General features: G+C 39.6%; 1 protein-coding gene across 1 annotated transcript in view; it reads right to left on the bottom strand.

Annotated features, from left to right (window-relative positions):
• ARMC8 (armadillo repeat containing 8) overlaps positions 1-13,729 on the bottom strand; it is a 105,789-nt gene that overhangs the window by 73,638 nt on the left and 18,422 nt on the right. Inside the window, exon 2 of the mRNA XM_055321151.1 lies at positions 2,238-2,314. Within this exon, the coding sequence (XP_055177126.1) occupies positions 2,238-2,314 (77 nt within the window). The remainder of the gene's footprint in view (positions 1-2,237; positions 2,315-13,729) is intronic.

Raw genomic sequence — 13,729 nt, 5'->3', positions numbered from 1 at the left:
CAGCTAGGAAAGGCCTCCAGCAGGAAACGTCAGAACCAGGAATTCAACCTCTTGTCCAATTCCAAAGCCTATACTCCTTGTACTCCACCATCTCTCCACAAAAATCTTGCTAATCTATTTTAGCTAGCTTAAGTGTCCTAGACTTGACAACTTTTTAAAGAGGCACTAAGGCCATTAAACTTCACCTTAGCTGGTTTGTTGTAATATACTCTTTCCATTGTTTTTTATGCCTTATTTATCAATTCTCAAGAAGCTACAGCGTTCTTTGGGAAATGACAAATTTCAAATGACAAGTAACAACTGAATTAGCTACTCATTTATGATACAAGATAAGTTTTTCATGCAGAAATCCTGACTGACAAAATTAGCTTTTCTCCTAAACAACCACTGTAGCAATCAATAAAAATAATGATACAACATCATCATCTATCATTCATGGAACACTAAATGGGTCTGACATTTTCAACTAAACTACTTAATGAACAATCCTAAATGATATCTAGAATTACTAATACAGAAAATTCTTGCTGTGTGTGGGGAATGTCTTTCTAAGGAGGAGTGTTAATTAAAACTATCCCCACAACTAATTTCCGTGTATGGGTACAACCTAAACTGATTTATTTAACAGATGGATTTTAGACATTTATTTAAGAATAAAATGTTAAAAATATAGTTTACTTTTCATTCTCTTGACTACGTACAATTAACTTTCAGACAGTGACAAAGTTTAGTCCTAACTAAAAAGTCTTAATTATTAAATTAAAAATTTAAATTAAATTTTAAATTAAAAGTCTTAAAAGTTAAATTATTCTTAAATAAATGTCTAAAATCCATCTGTTAAATAAATCAGTTTAGGTTGTACCCATACACAGAAATTAGTTGTGGGGATAGTTTTAATTAACACTCCTCCTTAGAAAGACATTCCCCACACACAGCAAGAATTTTCTGTATTAGTAATTCTAGATATCATTTAGGATTTAGTCATCACTTTTTCTGGTAATAATCAAACTAGCCTACAAAAGGGCTGATTAAATCATGATAAAGCCTCCTAGTGAAGGGGACAAAGGCAAAGTCAACAAAATAAAACAAAAATTGTAATCTCCTGTTCCTATAAACTGAGAAAATGTGAAGTAAGGTGTCAAGTATGCCAAGTGGGTCTACATCCAAGTCCTCACCTTCTTTTCCACCTCAATTTGAATAGTCAAGCAGCCTGACTCGTTTTAATCTTGCCTCCACTCTACAAATCCACATCCCTAAGATGTGCCTTCTACACTGCCCTTTTTTGTTGGGGTGGGGGAAGTGGTTTGATTAAGAATTACAATCTGTAGATACTTCTATAAATAAAGCCTTGCCATGACTGAGCAAAAGTTAAACTGAAAGTACCATTTGGCTGATAACACTAACAGGATAAGAGAAGAATAAAGGGACTTCTGTGTGCCTTTACTGCTATACCAAACATCCTGACCCTTTTTGGTTTCTTCCTTCCCCTGGACACAGTTCAGGCCTGTCGGTACTCCATGCTTGTCAACCCTAAGAGAAGTCTCAGGCTAGAACTTCTTCCCTAGAAGTCACATGTTGACAGCATGATAATCTACTCTCAGAATAGAGAATTCATTTTTCAATTACTTGCAATCTTATCACATTTATCTGAATTTTTAAAAGTATTATCACCTCAGGTATGTTACTTAAAAATGTTTCCTCTCACTAAATATTAGGGGATTATGGAGAGAAAAAAATGGGCATTCAAGTTATCAAGAGTTTAAATTTTCTAACGACTGCTTTCTAAATTCTAAGATTTAAAATATCAGTAGGAAATTCAACCCTTACAGTCACTGAGTTAATCAAAAACAAAATAAAGCAAACAAAAAACCTATACTGACATATTCTCCCACCCCATTCCAATTATAAAAAAGTATCAATTTTATTCCCTTGCCTTTGTTGGATATTAAAGTCACAAAAACATTCATTAAAAATATGTTTAAAAAATGTTTTAAAATGGTAAAACAAGTATTCTACAAAAAAGTAAGTTAATCATGGCAGTGAACAACTATCAGACAACTCTTTACAGTACAATATTAAAGTCATGAATGTCAAGGGAATCTTTCTAAAACAGAAGAAAAAAGTTTTAACTCTGCATTTTCAGAATTATAATATTTGGCAAATTCAAACACAAAAACAAACAAGGCTAATAAAAAACAAAAGACTTTTTGATAGACTCTTAAATACATACTACTTACATGACACCTTGTAGAACTTTCTGGGGATCAGGGTCAAATAGCCTGTCAACATAGTGGCGACTGCTAGCTGTTACTTCCTAGAAAGTGGGGGGAAAAATTATGACATCTGAAGCCATGCAAATCACAAATTCACAGCATCACCCACAACATCAAATAGCTATTTAATCTAATAAAATACTTACTACATTAAATCATTCTGAGAAAAGCTGTGACAAGATGAGGAAGAAAGAAAATACCTAGTTCTCACTAAAACCACAACTAGACAGTGGGAACTTTGTGGTAAGCCCTGCAAGCTTTGCAAACAGAAGAACTAGGCGTAAGTGTTAAGAAGCAAGGTAAGTTTCTTAATCAACTGATGGATGTCACCTTTGAACAACAGAAAAGAACATTGCTTCTGTTTAGTACCCACTAATGGGACAGAAAATCTGGCTCTCAGCAAGGAAGAAAGGGGAAGCACTTCATAAAAAGTTCAAGAGTGGTAGTCCACATTCAAGAGGAAGGCTTTCAGACTGATGCAGAGAAGCTACACTGATAGGAAGCAGACATAAGTAAAAAAAAAAAAAAAAACTAAAGTAAAAAAGTTGTCGCAGTTTCTGTGAGGGAAAAGTAATTAAGAATTAAGAGAGGGATTGCCTGGGTGGCTCAGCAGTTAAGGGTCTGCCTCTGGCTCAAGGTGTGATCCTGGAGTCCCGGGATCGAGTCCACATCGGGCTCCCTGCATGGAGCCTGCTTCTCCCTCTGCCTATGTCTCTGCCTCTCTGCACCCACCCCCCAGGTCTCTCATGAATAAAAAAAAAAAAAAAAAAGATTAAAAAGAATTAAAAGAGATTTAAGGGCGCCAAGATAGCTCAGTCAGTTAAGCGTCCAACTCTTGATTTTGCTCCAGGTCATGATCTCAGAATCTTGGGATGGAGCACTGCATCTCCCCTCAAATAAAGAAATAAATCTTTAAAAAAAAAGAGAGAGATTAAGTCCAACAGAGTTATTGAGTCTGAAATGCCTGAAGCTACATAGAATGGGGAGAGTTAGAACAAAAAGCAAAGGGAGACACCTCCCTTTATTTGTATTGTGGAGTTTGCTCTATTATGTTATTTCTTGTAATACTTATTTGGGCAATATTTTTTATATTTTTTCATTACTTTTTTTTAAAAGATTTTTTTAAGATTTTATTTATTTATTCATGACAGACAGAGAGAGAGAGAGAGAGTCAGAGACACAGGCAGAGGGAGAAGTAGGCTCCATGCAGGGAGCTCGATGTGGGACTCGATCCCAGGTCTCCAGGATCACAGCCCAAGTGGAAGGCGGTGCTAAACCGCTGAGCCACCGAGGCTGCCCAAAAAAGATTTTATTAAGTAATCTCTACACCCAATGTGGAGCTCAAAATCAGAGCTCTGAGATCAAGAGTCACAGGCTCTACTAACTGAATCAGCTAGGTGCCCCACTTTTTAAAACAAAGAACATATGTTTTGGAACCAGAAAAAAAGAATTTTCGTCCCTTCTGTTTCTTTTTCAAAGATTTTATTTATTATTCATGAGAGATACACAGAGAGAGGCAGACATAGGCAGAGGGAAAAATAGGCTCCCTGCAGGGAGCCTGATGCGGGACTCCAGGATCAGGCCCTGAGCTGAAAGCAGAAGCTCAACCACTGAGCCACGCAGGCTTCCCCCTTCTGTTTCTTTCTTGATGCCTGCTGAAATATGTTCATGTACTACACCCATGTGCAAATAATTAGCATCAAGCAGAAAAAATACTGTTCCAGTTTACCCAGAACCCATGATCAGAAACAGTTAATTGACAAGACACAGTGCCAGCTTATACTTCTGAGTCACCAAAAATATCTCTGGGGAAAAACTGCATAAATTCTGATTTTCTGATAATAGAATTAATTCAAAATCAAAACATTTTTCCTCTTATGAGCCTCCTACTAAAATATCCTCTAGGCAATCTGAATACCTACTTTTAGTATGTACTCTATTTATAAAGAACAGGGTCAGCAAACAAGCAAAACTGGTAGAAAGACTTGTGCCCAACAGGATACCATTAAAGTACCTGATAACAGGATTTGGTTTACTCAAAATAACAGAACCACAGAGTTAGAAGGATTCTTAAGTATTTGTCCCAATCCCTAGGGTGCCTGGGTGGCTCAGTCAGTTAAGCATCGGCCTTTGGCTGTCATGATCCCAGGGTCTAGAACCCCATGTCAGGCTCCCTGCTCAGCAGTCTGTTTCTCCCTCTCCCTCTGCCCCTCCCGCCTGCTTGTACACACGCTCGCTCTCTCTAATAAATTTTTTTTAAGGTTTATAATTTTAAAAAAAGTATTTCTCCCAATTCCTTAGTTAACAAATGAGGGATGGATCTTTTACCCTGATGTCAGACTATCAAAGTTTAAGTAGGGACACAAACAACTGTACAACTACATCAAGAAATAATATATCAAGAGCAAAAGCCAGAGTAAAACTGAAAATAGTATTCCTGTAATACAAATGGATGAATTTTGTCACTCCATTTGTACACACGTGCTCCCCTGGCTTTCCAACATATCCAGTTCCTTTAAGTACCTCAGATCTTTAGCCTCCCTTCTATATAGGAGCTGATCTTGGATTTTACTGTTCCTTTTCACATATTCTCTCACAGCTCTGCATCTCTTGCTTCTCAATGTGGTTTAGAAAAAGTACTTGGGTTTAAGATCTGTATCTTAAACAACATAAGTTTTGCCCAATAACAGCAACTCTCTTTTACTGCTCTGTACCTGGACCTGGTTCATTCAATTTTACAAGCACATGAGTATCTACTATATGCAAGGCACTGAATTCCTGCCGTCAAGAATTCATTTTCTATTGTAATTATGTTTACATGTTTATATTCCCTACTAGAATAAAAAAAGTATACACACATACAGGCAGCACTGAGGAGGGAGTTAATAAACTAGGAGGGAGAATCAGTGATGAAGACTCCTTAGAGGAGTTAGTTTTGGAAAACAAAGAGTGCACAAGACTGGACAAGGAAAGAATCAGCATCCCAACCATATGCATAGACCATGTGAAGCCAACACACACATACCAATATTAGCAAACATATACCAGTTGCTGGCGCGAGAAAGAAGGGAGGGAAGATGCCAAGAATATAAAACACAAAAGGCTAACCAATAGGTGGCCCAAAATTGGAGTACAGATTGTCTTTTGGTCAAAGTTCTATGCAAGGTGCCAAAGAAGACACAAAAGGATATTATAGCAGAACTTTGCATTTAAGGAGCTTACAATGAGTAAGGGGTCAAGTCATGTATACACACACACACACACAAAACAATCCTCTGAGATGCCTAGGTAGCAGTGGGCTGAGGATATATAGTCATGTATTCATGTATTTACTCTGCACTTTTGCCTAACATATTCACTGATTTGTCTGTATGGGATAGTTCTTGTATTTCACTGATTCCTTTTGTAGATCAGGTCACCTCTCCTTTCTCAGCCCTCTTCTCTCTTCTTTCAAAAGGCAACCTGGAAATGTAAGAATTTGAGACAAAAGGCAAATAGTATAGATATTAAACAAACTGCTCAGGGAAAGCTGCTCTAAGAAGGTGACATTTGAGCAAAGACCTGAAGAAGATGAAGGAGGAAGTCATGCAGCCACCTGGGGGCAAAACTTTTTAGGCAAAGAGAAAACCAAATGCAAAGGCTCTGAAATGGGAAGTGTCTGCTATGATCCAACAGGAGGACATTATAGTTGGTGCAGAATGAGTAAAGGAGACACAGGAGATAAGGTCAGAGAAGAGGGGCCAGATGATAAAGAGCTACACCGTCCAATATGATAGCCACTGGCTTAATGTAGCTAGTGAATATTTGAAATGTGGCTAAAAACTGTATTTAAAATTTTTGAATTTTAGTATTTTAAATTTAAAAACCAATGCTGGATTCAGTTATTAGAAAACCTTTAAGAGAGGTACTTGGTTGGCTCAGTCAGTTAAGAGTCTGCCTTTGGCTCAGGTCATGATCCCAGGGTCCTGGGATCCAGCCCCGCATTAGGCTCCCTGCTCAGCGGAGAACCTGCTTCTCCCTCTCCCTTTGCCTGCCGCTCCCGCCTTCTTGTGCTCTCTCTCTCTCTCTAATAAATAAATAAAATACTTGGGATCCCTGGGTGGCAGAGCGGTTTGGCGCCTGCCTTTGGCCCAGGGCGCGATCCTGGAGACCTGGGATCGAATCCCGCGTCGGGCTCCCGGTGCATGGAGCCTGCTTCTCCCTCTGCCTGTGTCTGCCTCTCTCTCTCTCTGTGACTATCATTAAATAAATAAATAAATAAATAAATAAATAAATAAATAAATAAATAAATAAATAAATAAATAAATAAAATACTTAAAAAGAAAAAAAGAAAGAAAAAATATTTAGAACTACTTGGTTATATAAATCTACTTGTTCAACTGTAAATTTTATGAAACCTACATGCCAATCAAGTATTCCCAATCAAAATCTGGCATCCAAATTGTATAAAATACATACCAGATTTTGAAGCCTTAATGTAAAAAACTAAAATAATTAAGAATTCCTTTCATTGATTATTGTTGAAATAACATTTCAATATATTGGTTTAAGTTAAATATATTAAGATTTTACATTTCCTTTTTACTTTTACAACATGGCTTCTAGAAAAATTTAAAATTACACGTCTCACTTGTGTTATTTTTCCACTGAAGAGGGCTAGTATAAACCCCTATTGATCATTGCAAGGATTTTTATTTTTATGGTTTGAGTTGGGAAGCCATTAGAGTTCTAGGAAAAAGGAGACATGAACTGACTTGTTTTAAAAATATCATTCTGGATACAATCTTAGAATAGACAAATGTGTGGAGGGGCTAGAGGAAAAATGTAGGGAGACTAGGTAGGAGGCTATTTCAATATCACAAATGCTGTCATTTCAGAGAGATGATGGTAACCTGGACTAGAACAAGTTTTCAAGGTAATAAAATGCACTCAGATTCCAGATAAATGTTGAAGTTGAATGACTGTCAAATTGGATATACTGTCCCAATACAACAGATGTGGGGTGTGAAACAAGAGAGGAGCCAAGGATAATACTTAAAGTTTTTGCCTGAGCATCTAATTTGTCCAATATGATAGCCACAGTTAATTAGATGACGAAGACTGAGAAGATCAAAAATTCATTTGCTTTTTTTTTTTTTTAAGATTTTATTTATTTAAGAGAAAGAGAGAATGAGCAGGGGAGGGGCAGAGGGAAAAAGAGAAAGAGACTCCCCACTAGCAGAGAACCCGACATGGGACTCAATCCCAGGACCCCAAGATCATAACCTGAGCCAAAGGCAGATGTTTAACCTACTGAGCCACCCAGATGCCCCAAAAATTCTGTTTTGAACACGTTAGGTTTAAGAATTTTATTAGCCATCCAAATGAGAATGTCAAATTGGCAACCAGATATATGAATCTAGAGTTTAGGAGACAGCTGTAGGCATGAGATACAATCAGGAAATTGTCAGCACGTGAATGGGATGAGTCCACTAAGGGAGTTCACTTTACATGGATAAAGCAAGGCCAGAAGACTAAACACTGGAGCACTTGGATCAAGCAGAATTCCAAGAAGCCAAATGAGAGGATGTTTCAAGGAGAAAGTAACAAATATACAAATTTTATTAATAAAGTATAGCATAAGATGATGATTAGGGCATGATACAGAAATATGATGGTCATCAGCAACCTTGACAACAAAAGTATGGGCAGAGTGGTGAAGCCAATGCCTGCTTTAAGAGGACTTCAGAATGAATAGGAAAAGAAGAATCAGAGAAAGTATACACAGACAACTCTTTCAAGGAGTTTCATTTTGTAAAGGAGAATGAAGAAACAGTAGTAGCTACAGGGAGAAGTGGAGTCAGGAAAGCATTTTTTAAAAAAGATGTAAATAAATGAGAGCATACTTCTTCACTGATGAAAAGTTTTTTTACCAGAGAGAAAAACATGCTGCATTGGGGCAAGGGGAAAACTTTGAAACAATGTTCATGAATATTTAGAGAAAAAGGAATTTATTGGTCAAGTAGAACTATGGGAGGTACAATGACCAGAGAGAATTAAGTAGATAGATATGGTAGTGTGCATTTATGGACACTCCGTGAGTACTTCTATTTTTAGAGAGTAAACAATGGTGAGGGTGGGTGTGGATGTGGATGGTTTGAAGAAAGGAGGAAGATGACAACACTGAATGGGCAAGAACATGTACCAGGACTGCCAGGCAGCACTAGCCCTCTTGAGGTTCATGGTTATAAATTTAAAGTATGACCAGTCAGCATGGCTATGTTTTTCCTCAGCGACATTAAAATGTACCGAAGGACGCATGAAAAAGAGAGTTGGGGGATCCCTGGGTGGCGCAGCGGTTTGGCGCCTGCCTTTGGCCCAGGGCGCAATCCTGGAGACCCGGGATCGAATCCCACGTCAGGCTCCCGGTGCATGGAGCCTGCTTCTCCCTCTGCCTGTGTCTCTGCCTCTCTCTCTCTGTATGACTATTGTAAATTAAAAAAAAAAAAAAAGAGAGAGAGTTGGATTTAACCAGAGCCAGAGTTATACCACACAAGGATGACAAAGCTAGGGAAAGGGGTCAGCTGAGTTGAGAGTATATGAAAAGTTATGATTATGATGATGGACCTATTAAAGGCCAGTGAAAAAGTGGTAATGGACTGAAGAAGGATTGCTGACATGGGGGCAATAGAAGGAGTGGGTTGGAAGGACAGAGGTGGTGGCCAGGATATTTGAAATTGAGATTATGGAGGAACTTTAGTTATTGGTAAGGTCAAGGTCTAGGAAATGACTATGGGAACAAGTACCTCAAGGCAGGATGAAGGATATGATCATCAGGGAAGCCTACAGTTTTAAGAAAAATGAAATTTCCGTAAGTTATTATTTAAGTAGTGCTAGAGAAAGTGACTGAGCTAGGAGCTAAAATCTCAAAGAAATGAAGAAGAATGAGCCAGAGGTTCTATAGATGCACAAGGCAGAGTCTGATAAGATATATCTTACCAGGAGTGTTTAGAGAAAAGGGAAAGAAAAGGGTCTGAAAAGAGCAATGAGGATAAAGTCTCAATCTCCATCTCCAGGGATAGGAGGGATATGAGAGACAGAGAAGGAAAAAGAGCCACTAGCTAAGAAGTTTACAAAAGAAAGCTGGGAAAAAGTATCATCGGAGGAAAATTCCAGTTTTGGTCTAAACAAAAAAGATGGAAGGAAATGTTCAGAGAAAGGTAAGGGATCTGGATAGAAAAGTAAAAAGACAGGGTTATATGCACGTGAGGAATGACCCTAGAGCCCTGAGCTTCTTGTGGTAGTTCATGTAAATGGATATAAAGAGCTTAATACTGGTGACCTCAAGGGAATGAGTAGGACCGTGTCTATGATACTGGGGGAGGTAGCAGTGGAAAGAACCTTGGGGCTCTTCATTCTTGCCAACAACAAAGTAAGGAGTATTGGGTACTTCTTATTTACTCCAGAAATATGAGAAGCACTGGTGTTCTTCCTTCCCTCCTTACTCAGAGAGACAAGAAAGTTAGGAGGGTTTCTGATGTTCTGTCCTTTCCAGATGTGGCTTCACTTCAAAACACCTATGCCCTTTTATGGGGCATCTGGGTGGCTCAGTCAGTTGACTCTTGATCTGAGCCCAGGTCTTCATCTCAGTATTGTGAGTTCAAGTTCTGCGTTGGGCTCCACACTGGGCATGGGGCCTACTAAAAACAGTAACAACAACAACAACAACAACAAAACACCCTTGCCCTTTTAAATTGCTTTCTGTATCTTCCAGTAGCTGTAGACATGGTGATCCTTCTGTCCTTCCAACTGACTGAATGTGCCAAGCAGCCCGCTAAAGCTCAAAGTACAGTCTGTGCCCATAAAGGAGAGCAGAGCTAGCTAAGGTCAGACTGTGACCTCTGCCTTTTGGCACAAGGCTTCAAACAAATGACCTAGCAAGACCTTAAAAACTGGATCTGAACTCATTTTACATATTCAAAGCTGCAATAAAACCACCACAAATGCATAAATTAAAAATCTGTTACATTTTATGCTTTATTAGCATCCTGAGATTATATTATATGAAAATGTACATGGGCCCATCTAGCATAAAGTTTGTAGATACCAAGTTTGTGAATTAAGAAGAGTTGAATCTACTGTATGTACAAACAGGTACTGATCACTATAAAGAAAAAGAGAAGCCTGAAGTAAATGTCTTCTTGCAGGAAAACAAAAACAGGTAATGAGTTGCATTCCATTATAGAGAAGTATTAATGGAAGCAATTTCCCTTTTATTAGAATGACCAACTATGTTAAGCAGTCTGTAAGATGGCCCCCAATGATACCTACCTCCTGGTACTTGGTTCTAGCAAACAAAATGCAGTGGAAATGATAAGATGTCACTTCAGAGTTTTGTGTGTGTGTGTATCAAAAGCCAGCTGCCATGCTGTGCTACGAAGAGGCTCACATAGAATGGAACTGCAGGCTCACAGCCAAAGCCAGCAAGGAATTGAAGCCCTTAGTCCAATTGCCCACATGGAACCAAATCCTGCCAATAACTACATGGGTGAGCTTGGATCTCCCCCAATTGAGCTTGCAGGTAAAACATGGCTCCTGTTAGGGGCATAGGGGTGGCTCAGTTGGTTAAGCGGCCAACTCTGGATTTTGGCTTAGGTCTTGATCTCGGTGTCCTGGGATTAAATCAACTTGAGGGCTCTCTCTCTTCCTCTCCATCTACTCTTCCCCCACTCATCCTCTCTCTCTCTCAAATAAATAAATCTTAAAAAACAACAACAAAAACAGAAACAAAAACTACAAACAAAACATGGCTCCTGCTAACACCATGGCTGCAACTTCTAAAGAAATTCTGGGGCAAAGGCACCAGCTAAGCTACACCTGAATTCCTGACCTACAGAAACTGAAATAAACATAGTTTTAAGGAGTTAAGTTTCAGAGTAACTTGTTACATAACAACATAATAGTAATACGCCCTCAAATTTATCATCCAAACTAGGATAATTTTAAAGAGTGAAAGAGGGCATTATTAATCATTATCACAGAGTAATACACATAAATGAAGAGTGCTAGAAACAAACTAAGCTGTATAATCAAACTACCTTTAATTCTTTTTTTGGTAGTACAAAAGAGGAAAAAGTGGAAAGATCTCAGAAAACTGGTCAGACATCCTGAAAAGGCAAACTAAAACAATCTCTACCCTGCTGAATCAGCTGTCCATGACTGGGGGTGAATGAAAATTCTGCCTTTTGGGAGAAAGGTCCAACTTTAGCTAGGAAGAAGAACTATAACTATTTGCACTCACCTGCACCAGCCAGGGAGTGGTGGGACACTCCAACTACCCATGCTCTCTGGCATCAGCAAATGTCAAAATCCTGAACTCATCTCTTCCCATGGACACACCAATTTCTACAACTAAATATGGATCATTTCCCTCCTAAAAAGATCTGAAAACTAGATGAAATGCTCTTTACAACAAAGGATAAAAAGATTACATCTAGATAGATAAGACAAGAAGATACAGTCTTGCAAAAAACTCTACCTCTGGCATGGCACACAAGAGGGAAAGATCTTACCAGGTAGGTGCGTCTCCCAGAGGAAGGAGGGGTTGGTACCCACATCTGGCGCCCTGGCTTCTGAGATCTGTACCAGAAAGACGAGCCCCTAGAATGTCTGAACTTAGAATACCAATGGTGCTAATAATATCCAGGGGTCCCAAAGTGCTATAGGAAAGTGAGGTTCCCCTCTTGGAGGGCTCATTATATGGTATCACTTTCCCAAAACCCACCAAAAAAAACAGTAGTTTGAGAAGTGTGTAGGTTATATGTAAAGGAGAATCATTTGCAGATCTGGAGGCATCAATTAGAGGGGTGAGAGGCAGCTGAGATGCTGCCCAGAGACAGAGGGGCTGGCAGACACCACTGCTGCACTCTCCATAGACTGCTATGCTAGCACAGGTGAGTAAGGTCAGACATAGCACTGTCCCACTGCCTTGCTGGGATGTAGGGGTGAGTGGTCCTGGCACTTGCTGAGGCTAGAGAGCATGGGAGGTTGGGAGTACTCCCCTGCTCTCTGGTGAGGGCAGGCAAGTGCAAATGGTCTCTGAATTCTCCTGCTCCCTACTTAAAGTCCACAAGTTAAAGTGGTTGTGATATTCCCCTGCCCCTAGCTGGTATTCTCTCATTTCCAGCCTAAAGCTGGAGCACACACATAGACAAGGCACTTACTCAAAGCACTGTTGAAGCCCACAAGTAATCACAGACATTTTTCTGCTCCCTTTCTGAAGTCTGTGAGTCTACCCCACCCACCACACTCTCCAGCTGCCTTGCTAAAGCCAGCAGTCACACACGATCCACACGGGTAACATCTTTTAATCTCCTGGCCCTGGTGGCTAAGAGGGTTGGCTTTCCAGAGCTGCACGGGACTGTAACAACTGGATAGACAGCTCTTGTGGCAGGCCACCACCCCCAAGGCACTGCAGAGAGAGAAAACTGACACACTACCCCAGTGTTCCTATGAAAAAAACCTATTTGCTTAGCCTAGTGCTTTAGCCTGAAGGACAGGCATCAAGTTTCCCACACATCTAGAGGCTAAAAAGGCACTCTCAGGGAGACACCAAACTTGTTTACCACCTTGGGCTTGCTATGGCTCGGCCAGACTTCCCAGGAAAGAGTTATACACTTGTCTGGAGCTCAGACTTTTCCAACTGTTGCCCTGGAGACACCTCCAGATCTTCTGGTCTGGAGGCCCACAGGAATTACAATTGAAGCCCCACAGGACTGCATATATTTCCACACTTCAAATGCTGCTGCCTGAAGGTCTGGCTTCCGCTTAGTCTGAAATGAGATGCTAAAAGAGATTCCTTCTCTTAGATTGCTAACAAGTCTTGGCACATCCACAACAACGGGGGCATATCAAGAATAAATTAGGCAGTTAAGACAATCACAAGGGTGGAAAAGACAACCAAGAGCTAGGGCAATATTGAAGGAGAAGGATCAGAAACTACATAAAACCATTACTTCAAGGAGCACCTGGCTGGTTCAGTCAGTTGGGCAACTGATTCTTGATTTCAGCTCAGGTTGTGATCTCGGAGTTGTGGGATCGGGCCCCACGTTGGTCTCCACACTCAGCACAGAGTCTGCTTAAGATTTTCTCTCTCCCTCTACCCCTCTCCTGCTTGAACACAAGTTCTCTTGCTCTTCAAATAAATATGATCTTAAAAAAAAAAAAAAACCAAAACACTCTTTCAAGACTGAGAAAGATAGCTAGCTGTTTTGCTTAATAGAAACAAATGCAGATAGTCAAACAAAATGAGGAAACAAAAAATGAGACAAAACCTCAAAAAAAAAAAAAATAAAAGACCATAATGATATGGAGACAAGTAATCTACCTGATAAGGAATTCAAAATAATGGTCATAAAAACGTTCATCAAACCTGAAAGAATGGATGAACACAGTGAGAACTTCAACAAACATAAAAT

Source organism: Nyctereutes procyonoides, unplaced genomic scaffold (genome assembly GCF_905146905.1).
Source record: "Nyctereutes procyonoides isolate TBG_1078 unplaced genomic scaffold, NYPRO_anot_genome, whole genome shotgun sequence".
NCBI classification, from domain to species: Eukaryota; Metazoa; Chordata; class Mammalia; order Carnivora; family Canidae; genus Nyctereutes; species Nyctereutes procyonoides.
This window is presented reverse-complemented; position numbering and strand designations above follow the sequence as displayed.